This window comes from Balaenoptera physalus (assembly GCF_965194825.1).
Source record: "Balaenoptera physalus genome assembly, chromosome: 17".
NCBI classification, from domain to species: Eukaryota; Metazoa; Chordata; class Mammalia; order Artiodactyla; family Balaenopteridae; genus Balaenoptera; species Balaenoptera physalus.
Window position 1 is genome coordinate 66326729 of NC_138895.1, and position 10245 is coordinate 66336973.

The 10245-nt window shown below is 44.6% G+C and overlaps 1 protein-coding gene across 1 annotated transcript; it reads left to right on the plus strand.

The window, feature by feature from the left end:
• Positions 1 to 1373: 1373 nt before the first annotated feature.
• Positions 1374 to 9835, plus strand: CCN3 (cellular communication network factor 3). The gene is made up of 5 exons (XM_082433943.1): positions 1374 to 1554; positions 1647 to 1872; positions 2958 to 3212; positions 4529 to 4743; positions 8327 to 9835. Exons 1-5 carry the CDS (start codon positions 1471 to 1473, stop codon positions 8621 to 8623), a joined length of 1077 nt encoding a protein of 358 aa, XP_082290069.1. The 5' UTR covers positions 1374 to 1470; the 3' UTR covers positions 8624 to 9835.
• The last annotated feature ends 410 nt before the right edge of the window (positions 9836 to 10245 follow it).

Consider the following 10245-nt stretch of genomic DNA (forward strand, 5'->3'; position numbering starts at 1 on the left):
CGGAATAATGTAACAGCAGTTTTAAGCTGCTCAGAGAACTATACTGAAGGGCTTGGGATAACTTCATGCGGGGAAGCAGGCATGGCAGGGGCAGACCTGGGCCCTTACCTAAGCTGCCTTTGATTTCCTTCACACTGGAGCTGGATGAGCTAGAGGAAATTTGTTTCCTTTTAAAGCCTAGAGTTCCATCACAAGCCTGCATAATTTTTCTGAAAAGTGTCTTTCCAACACGACTACCCCCAAAGGAGCTGGACGTAGCTATCCCAGAGGCAGCAGCGAAGTTGAAGGACAGGAGAGACATTTTTTTTAAAACCATCAAGCAGTGTCAACTTTGGAGCAAACTGCTCTCCCCCTCATGAGAGATGACAAGTGTTTCACAGCAGTCATTTTTGAAAGTAGGTGCCAGGTGGCAGAGGGATTTGATTTGCTGGAGTGTCAGCTCAGTAAAGCAAGTACCTTCCCCAGTCCTTCCTTCATTCGCTGAGGTTTTGACAGGGGCTGAGTTGAAGGGGACCTATACACTCTCACAGGCTCTTGTATTCTGACATGTGCTGTTTCACAGGAGGCGTGACACCACTGGTGTTTCAAGGTTTTTCTCTACCAGGAAGAAAGTTTTTATGTACCTCGGGCTCTTATATTTTTACTTCATTATGTTTTACTTGTATTTCTACTAAACCTGCAGAATCGGGGGTTTAAGAACCAGCGGAGCTTGCAATGGTTAAAGTCAAAAGAACTTTTTGCCTAAAGCATCATCCCCCATCCTCACTTGAAGACTTCTTCTACCTTCTGTTCCCCCCGCCCCGCCCCCAGCCACTCCTTTCTCCCTTCTGTTTCTCCTTTCCTCCCTCTCTCCCCTCCCCCTCTCTCAACACTCTCAAAGCGTGCCCTAAACGGTGACAAACTTGCATGTGCTTCCTTTATGACTAAACCCCTGGGCCTCTAGCCAACCCCTCACAGATGGTCCCAAATATCAGACACCCCTTTAGGGGAGCCCCACGTTTGCAACCCAGCTGGGAACGGCCAGGGTGGAGGAGAAGCGTGACGGGGAGTGGCGGTGCCTCAGTCCTGGGGGAAGGCGAAGCAGCTTCCAGGAGGAAACGGGCGTTTCCTTCCCACGCGCTCGGCGAAGCCCTGGGTCCTGGCCCTGGGCCTCCACCCAGCCCCTCCCGGCGCTCTGGGAAAAGCCAGTCGCTACACACAGGCACATGCAGGCCCCGGGGCCGCGCCCTAAGGAGAGCGGCACCCACGGCCAATTGCTATGGCAACTCCGGGGCTCGTTCCATTCCCCACCCCGCCGATCCCCCCGCCTCCTGCCTGAGCTGCAGCCAACCGGCTTGTGCGCGTCCCAGGAGCGCGCTATAAAACCTGCGCGGTGGCGCTGGGCAAGGGCGAGCCCGACCAGGAGCAGGGCGCGCAGAGCCAATCTCCGACCTGGAAAGCCCTGTGAGAGCGGCAGGAAAAAGCCTGAACATGCAGAGTGCGCAGAGCCTGCGTCTCGGTCCACCCGGTCAGTGCCTCTGCCTGGCTTTCCTGCTCCTCCATCTCCTGGGACAGGTGAGTGGCGCACTCGTCAGGTGCCTCTGGTTACTTTGCCTTCCAGGGTCCCTGCTAAGAAGTTTCTACTTCTGAATCTCGCCCGCCCCCAGGCCCTTGCGACTCCGCGCTGCCCCTCCTCGTGCCCGGCTCCGTGCCCCAAGAAGCCGCCGACCTGCGCCCCCGGGGTGAGAGCCGTGCTGGACGACTGTTCCTGCTGCCTGGTTTGCGCCCGCCAGCGCGGCGAGAGCTGCTCCGTGATGCTGCCCTGCGAGGAAAGCCGCGGTCTCTTCTGCGACCGCAGAGCGGACCCCAGCGCCCAGACTGGCATCTGCATGGGTAACCCTGCCCCCTCCTCCGCTTGATCTCCTGTCCCTCAGCTAGCGGAGCTGCCCGCTCTTTCCTCTCCCCTTCCCCCGACTCCCGAGAGGGTGATGAGCAAATACTAACAGTGATGCCGTGGGTGATGTTTATGGAGCGCTGCGCGCCAGGGATGGGCTGGGGGCGCGTGGGGCTTTGCGGAGCGCCAGAAGCCAGGAGGGAAAGCTGCCCGCGGAGGTGAGAAGCATTTGCCTCCCTAGAGAAGAATCTAGATAGACAGGGAGCAGAGCAGACTTAAGGGCCAGTGAAGTCATTTCCTTTGGAAGTTTCCAGGGGACGCTTGGGGGGTGATGGAAGCTTGGGCTTAACTCACAGTTCCCCCAGCTGTAGCCAGGCTGGTGTGTTTTCACACCTGTAATTGTCCTATTTGAGCCAAAGCAGCCACTACTCTCCTGGGTTGACTATGCAACAACCCCTGTCTGGGCCGTGAGTAAAATAAAAATGCAGGCAGCCAGCCAATCCAGGATGGTGAAACGGAATCAACTGGGGATCAATTTCCCACACGGTGCACCGTTTAGCTGGAGACCTGTCCCTGCCTCCCCGGAGAAGAGGGCTTGGAATAGGCTTTTAGTTTCTTCTCTAAACTAGTCATGATTTATTGTGCTGGAATGCCAAGGGATCCTAATGCCCTTCCCAATTTGACCAGTTAACCTGTTTGGAGACTATGAAGAGCACTTTTGTCTTTTTAATTCTGAGCTTCTGGAGTAGGAGAATCGAAGGAGGTTCTGGCGAAATGACTTTATCATTGGGAACAACAGCTGAGGGCCCTGGGGAATGTCACTTCACGGTTCTGCCCGTCTTTCCTCCTGCGTCAAATGAGTGGCGGGACTGGGTGTTCTTGAGCGTTTCTTCTTGCACCGGGAGGCCTCCGTGAGGACATCTCTCTGCTGGTGATGGGTCAGCAACCACATGGCCTCAGCTAGAAAAAGAATGATTTGGGGCTTGGAACACGTGCTGTGGCTCTTATATAGCCTCTTCGATGCATTGTGTTCTTGATTTTCTCTCTCCCCTTCCCTCTCTGCCCTGCTTCCCCAACGTTCTAGCGATAGAAGGAGACAATTGTGTGTTCGATGGAGTCATCTACCAAAGTGGAGAGACCTTCCAGCCTAGCTGCAAATACCAGTGCGCCTGCCAAGATGGGCAGGTTGGTTGTGTGCCCCGCTGTGAAGAGGACCTGCTACTGCCCCAGCCTGACTGCCCAGCTCCGAGAAAAGTTAAAGTGCCTGGGGAGTGCTGTGAAAAGTGGATCTGTGACTCCAATGAGACGGGGACATTAGGGGACCTCCAAACCCTTCCAGGTAAGAAATTGAACATACCTGAAAATGATCACAGCACAGGAATAAGTGCAGGCAGGAAGCATGTATGCTCTTTGGGATCTGCAGTGAGAAACTGGCTTCAGTTTCTGGTCATTCAGCTGTGGAGTCCAGCTTGCCCACTGAGATCAGACACATCGCGTGTTGGAATCTCAGACAAGTGATTGAAGTACACACAGTCTCTTCTGAAGAAGAATCACATCCAGTGGTTCTGTTGAGCCGTAGGAATGATTTTTCTTATTACATGACTGCCATTTGTATTTTAGTCTATCCCACTTGACCCTTGTTAACATTGCAAAGATGTGCTTTGGCAACTTTATGCAAAACACATAATCGATAGAGCTTCTATACTTGTGGCAAGTGTCAACTCCATGGGAACACCATTTAAGCCATTTGCAAAGGGCCTGGTGATGGCTCTTTCTTTTCTGGACTCTGTCAACTACCTATGCACTCTTAAGACCAGCTTCCCTAAAGAATGCCATCCCTGGACAGGTGTCACAGAGAAATGCCACCTTTCCAGGTGCTGCAGGAAGGATCAAGTGACACTTCAGGATCTTTGCTTTGCTTTTCCTTTAGTTTTGGCTTATAAAGGAAATGATTTTTTTTTGAAAAGTAAACATTCAAGATCCAGTAGAGAATATTTTAGAAGCCATTAAACAGCCAGATTATTTATACTGGCAGTACACAGAACTTTACAGTTTTTCTGAAGTCAGAAATTCTCAGCCATGCTTACAGATAGGAAAACTGCCATGTAAGGGAGGAGATGTGCCCTAGGCCATGCATATTAAGTGTTGAGACAGAACCGTCTGTCATCAAAGTCCCAGTGACTATATCCTACAACCCAAATAACCAATTCTACCTCCCTAAGGCAGAGCATTACCTCCATCACTATTTTGAGTTGGTTGGTTCTACTTACTCATCCAATTACAATTTTTTCATTATCCTTTCTCTGGACAAAATCACACATTGAAAACATTATGGCTTATGGAATGGTTTTTGATGCTATACTGTGCTATATTCTTAAAACTACTAAGCTTCTCAAAGACAGATTCTCCTAAACTTCTTATGAACAAATCGGACAGTCATTCCACAAAGATTTCTTGAAGGCCAACCATGTGCCAGGCATTGTGCTACCTGTTAGGGGTTTATAAATACAGAGATCCAGGTCTGCCCCCTGAGAACACCTGAGTTGCACAGGTACCGAATTGGATGAGATGCTCTTCCTAATGATGGTTGAAAGGACCACTTTACCATCCCCACATTTTACTCAATAACACTGTCCTTATTTCAACATCCCATAGCCTACAGGACAGAAGCCACTCTAGGAGTTGCAGTCTCCAACTCAGGTATCAACTGCATTGAGCAGACCACAGAGTGGAGTGCGTGTTCCAAGAGTTGTGGCATGGGTTTTTCCACCCGGGTCACCAACAGGAATCCACATTGCGAGATGGTGAAGCAGACCCGGCTCTGCGCGGTGCGGCCCTGTGACCAAGAGCACAAGCAGCCAACAGATAAGGTATGAGCCTGGGAGGAGCCCCCACCACAGAGGAGGTGGCCTTGCCTCGCTGGGGCCTGTGTTTTATTTTTTGTTGTTGTTCTTGTTTTTCTTATAAGGCAAGGAATAGTGACTTTATTCAGAAAGCCGGCAGACCGAGAAGATGGCGGACTATTGTCCCCAAAAACCATCTTAACAGGGTCTGGATACCAGTTTATCTTATAGAACAGAGAGGGGGAGGAGGTGAGGAAATAAAGTAAAAAGGCCATTGATTTTGCAAAATATCTCCTGGCTTGGCCAGCATCAGGGAGGGGATATGTTAATTTCTTCTTTTCTGCAGGCATTCACAGGTGGGCAGGGTCAGATTGTCTCCCTGTGAGCTGAACAAAAGGCACTTTAGTTTAACATTCAGACAGAGGGGCAAGGTTCCCTGAGGCAGGCCATTATGTATGATTTTAAAAACAAAAGCAACAAAAAGCAAAGCTTAGAGTAAAAGAAACAGATCCAACATGGAGTCAGATTTTGCTCTTCCCTGTTACAGTTCCCCACTGTCTTGTCCATTCCACAGTCCTGTGGAAAAGGGGGCAATGACCATTCTAACTGCTTCTTGCTGTGTCTTGTCGGATGGATCTTTCTGAGAATGTCCACCATTGGTGCCAGTTGTTCCAAATGTTGAGATTTGTCTTCTTTTGTTCCTCTTTGGAAAGTGTTTACTTTACACCTGTAGACTTAAAAAACATTCACAACCTAAATGTTGAGAGTTATGTTTTATTCGGGAGGGGGGCCTGGGCTTTAGAAAGTCACTGTGAAGCTGACTTCAAGGTCAGCTCTAATGAAGGAGTTTACCTTCTTTTATTTTCTCTTTAATGTATTGAAATATCCCCAGCAACTCACAGCAGATGAAGAGGGAGGGGCCAGACCACTACAGTAATGTCCCCAGTTGAGAAAAGTCTGGCAAATCTCATTTCATCCTGGAAAAAACTGGCTACTCAGTGGTCAAACATGATTTATTTTAGAGAGGTCATTTCTGAGCTCAGCTTTCTTCACCCTTTAGGTTCAGTCTGAAGGAAGCAACAGAGTAGGGACCACATCTGCCTTCCTCATCCCTCAGTCCCCCACATCCTACCTGGGATGTACTGTGTGCTTGATAAACAACCGTTGATGAATAAATGAATGGATGTCTGGGAATTATTTTCTGTATTTCAAAAAGCCTAGTATGACTAGTACATTTGCCAGCATAAGGCTATCTGTGCCAAATAAAATAGCACATTTCTTTCCTTTTTTGCTGGAATGATATCAACTCAGTGTGTTAATGCTGAGTACAAGGCATGCAGATCAGAAGCTCTGATTGGTTCCTGATGACATCACAAGCCTTGTTAACAGAGCCCTAGGTCAGATAAATGCAGTACCCAAATCAAACTCGTATATGGACCCTTGTACAAACCTAAGGCCAAAATAAAACAGTCCCTAACAATGAACGATTTACATATCTCTCTACTGAGGCAATATCATCTCATGCTTAAGGGTGCAACTCTGGAGCCAGACAGCCTGGCTTTAAATCTTGGCTTCCCACATGAACTAGCTGTGGGATCTTGGGTGATTTTCTTAACCTTTAAGCCTCAGTTCTTTCCCCTATATAACAGAGACATTAACAGTACCTACCTCAGAGTTGTCATGAGGATTAAATAGAATGCATTTGCAAAGTGCTGGGCATAGATTACTCTGTTAACATAAATATCATTACCTAATATTAACCATCGTTTCTATTTATTGATAAAGTAAGAGTCTCTAGTGGTTGCATGGTTATATGGCTACTTAGCTGTATGACGTTTTGAGGTCCATTCTAACTTTATGCTTCTTCCACCAATTTAGAAAGAGCACCTAGAAACACCTTCTTCTCTGTTTCTGTCCTTCCCTCTGTCTCTCTCTCTCTCTCTCTCACACACACACATACATATACACACACACTCACACACACACACACACACACACACACACACACACACACACAGATATTGCAGACCTTGTACCTTTTTGTGGATATTGGCAAAAATATACACTAAACATTAAATATTAAAAAGGAAAAAACAAGAAGCCTTTAAATATTGTCAAGTACACAGTAACTTGCTTATTAAATAAGCCATGTCCATGTCATGAGTTTAAAATTTTGCTTTTTCTATTGTTTCTTTTTCCAAAATTCATATTTTTCTTGTACCTTGCACCAAGTTTAATATTGGGAGATAGTATATTTAAGACATTTATTTATAGTGTATATATATATATATATATATATATATATATATATATATATATATATATATATATATATATATATATATATATTTCATTAAGGGGCCAGAAATTTGTTTGGAATCTAGGGAAATGCCAGCCTAATAATCATTACTTCCGTATCACCAAAAGATTCTTAAATGTGAGATGGTGCTTCTCAAAGCACCAGTGATCCCCAGACCAGCATCATCATCTAAGAACTTGTTAGAAATGCAAATTATGGGGGCTCACATCAAACCTACTGAATCAGAAACTCTGGGTGTAAGGCCCAACAATGTGTGTTTTAACAAACCCTCTAGATGATTCTGATGTACTCTTACTTATTAAAGATTGAGAGCTACCAATTTTAGAGAATTCCAAGTCTCATCACTCCACAAGCTGTGGATTACAACTAGGAAGGTGAAAAGCAGTGGAAAATTGTGACAAATTAGGTGAAGAAATCTAGGTGGGAAATTAACATATCATCAATGTCTTACTGAATTATCAATACTGGGGTTCCTCTTCAACTCTTACCAATGGAATGTTGAATAAATTCTCCACTTACCATGCCTTCATGGAAACTAACCTTAAATCCCACTGTCTTAGACTTTCCTGAGGTCACAGTGTAATAGAAGGAACGGGCTTTGTGTCAGACAAATTCAGGTTCTAGATGTTTTCTGATCACTTTGGCCTCTGAGACTATGTTTACTCATCTATAAAACTTGGACAGTTGTTCTTTATGTGAATAACTGCTCCTTGTATGAGTGAATGTTCCTAATAAGGTTAAGTAAGTTAATGTCTGAAAAATATTTGAAACATTAATAGGCCTGCAGTGATGCCATATTTATTCCATTTCTCTTTATAACACCTAAGAATGTATGGGGCTAATAACAACGCCAAAGCCTATTTATGGTGGTTTGATAAAATAGGTTTCTTTATCATACATATGCTTTCATCTTCATGCTTATGCCACATGGTCAAAAGATGGTTATATACAATTAGGCATGATTTCCACATTCTAGATAGGAAAGCAAATGAATGCAGGAAGTGATTAAGAACTGTACCCATCTGAAGGGCAAAGGATTTCCCAGAATCCCTTGGTTTATGTATCACTGGCCAGAACCTGGCCACAAGGCCATTGCAAGCTCCCAGATATTCTGGGGAAGAATATACTTGTAGTGGACCACATTACTCAAACAAAATTAACATTCTGTTAGCAAAGAAGAAAGAGCAACAGATTTTGGGTAGGCAACTAGCAAGTTATTCCGTATGCCTAGACCGATCCCTTGGAGGAACAATGGCCGTTTCATGCATCACTCCTTTTCTTCTTTCTTAGAAAGGGAAAAAGTGTCTCCGCACCACCAAGTCACTCAAAGCCATCCACCTGCAGTTTGAGAACTGCACGAGCCTATACACCTACAAGCCCAGGTTCTGCGGTGTCTGCAGCGATGGCCGATGCTGTACCCCACACAACACCAAAACCATCCAGGTGGAGTTCCAGTGCTCCCCAGGGGAGATCCTCAAGAAACCAGTGATGGTCATCGGGACCTGCACCTGTCACAACAACTGTCCTCATAACAATGCGTCTTTCCTCCAAGACTTAAAGCCAAACACCAGCAGAGGAGAAATGTAATGTGTCCCCTAGGAAGCCCACCTACAGAGGCAACCTGTAGCCACCCACTAGCAAATGACTATAAGAAAAATTACAAAGAATTATTATCCACATCTGCGTCCCATGTATTTTCTGTGGTCATATGAGGTCAGTTATGTCTGTCTTTTTTTCATGAAAGATATGATTAACTGTAAACTTGGAATCAAGGTAAGCTCAGGATAGTGCTTAGAGATGACATTCTTTTGTGCTGTTTACTACACATGAAAATTTCTGTAAATTTCAGAAATCAGATATATGTCTTACTGTGTACACTGTATCACATTACACTCATTTTGTTATACACTAGTGAAATTTCAAGAAAAGGTCACAGTAATGAATGACATGGTGAAATCCAAGGTCATACTGAGGGTGTCATCATACAAATATTTCACCATAGATTGAGATTTGACCTAAGGGTTCTCTGCGGAGCACTCTTTTTGAGTAGCTCAACTCTGAACTTCAAATTCCGAGATCCGAGGAAACATATAGCTCTTCAACTCGAAATCTAGAGATTATTAATTTTCTGTGTACATAGAAAACAAGCTGTATCTACAGTAATGGAATGCTTATTCATTAAGTGCACTGGTGTCATAAATTGGCTCCATTTCAGACAAGTTGACTCCTTTCCAAAAGAAAGAAGCTAAACAGAAAACTCTCCCTTATACATAGATGACCAGCCTCTACCAGCCCTCAGACACTTGTATGTGTCTGGAGGCTGCTGGGGATCACTAGTTTTTTAATTCAGAAGAAGCAGAACATATCAGCAGGGCTCCTCTCACCTTGCTGATGAATAAACTGAGGCCCAAAGCACCTGATTACAACCTTTGATGACTTTCAAGTGTGCTGGTAGTGCAATTTTGACAAAAAAGAACAAAATCGACAAGACTGCAGTGGCAAGATACCACAAACTCTATGGGAGTTTAGAATTATTGTACAGATCCCCAAACTTATCCTTGGGCCTTAGTTATGCAAGCTCATGAACAAGATATATGTGTCTATATACGTGTATCTAACTTGTCAGGCTATAAGATAGGTTGCAAACTTAAAATGTATACATTCTTCTAATGTCACCTTATGTGTTCAGCTTTTCTCCTTTGAAGTATTTATATAAATATAAATTATACATTTTTAAAAATATTCCTTTTACTTTCTCTATTTGTCAGACATTACTAAATAAACATGATCTTATCAGTGTGTGACTCTGCTGTTATTTTTGTGCTTCTGAGTTGTTTATTGAAAATATAAATTAAAATTTACAAATTAAATATTGAAAGCAAAGTGGTCATCTTTAGTTGAGCTTACAACTTCTTATCAGAAGGAAAACAAAAGACAGCTCTTAATTTGGTGATCTCTATTGCCAAGGCCTCAGATATTCTCCACACTTTCTACTCAATCCAATATCTGGATCCCTGATGTTTTTTTCTGGACAAGCTGCAAGAGACCTCCATATGTTAAAAATTGCATCTTTATTCCTGTCCTGCCCCTAGGTTCTTCAGAACCATTTCTTTTTTTTTACATTCTACACACATGTGTTAGCATATGGTATTTGTTTTACTCTTTCTGACTTATTTCACTCTGTATGACAGACTCTAAGTTCATCCACC

What these genes read in the sequence shown, in the direction of transcription:
- CCN3 (XM_082433943.1), top strand. Translation starts at nt 1,471, where the DNA reads ATGCAGAGTGCGCAGAGCCTGCGTCTCGGTCCACCCGGTCAGTGCCTC. An exon ending in GGACCTCCAAACCCTTCCAG is followed by an intron (nt 3,213 to 4,528) that starts GTAAGAAATTGA and finishes AACATCCCATAG; the next exon opens with CCTACAGGACAGAAGCCACT. An exon ending in ACAAGCAGCCAACAGATAAG is followed by an intron (nt 4,744 to 8,326) that starts GTATGAGCCTGG and finishes CTTCTTTCTTAG; the next exon opens with AAAGGGAAAAAGTGTCTCCG.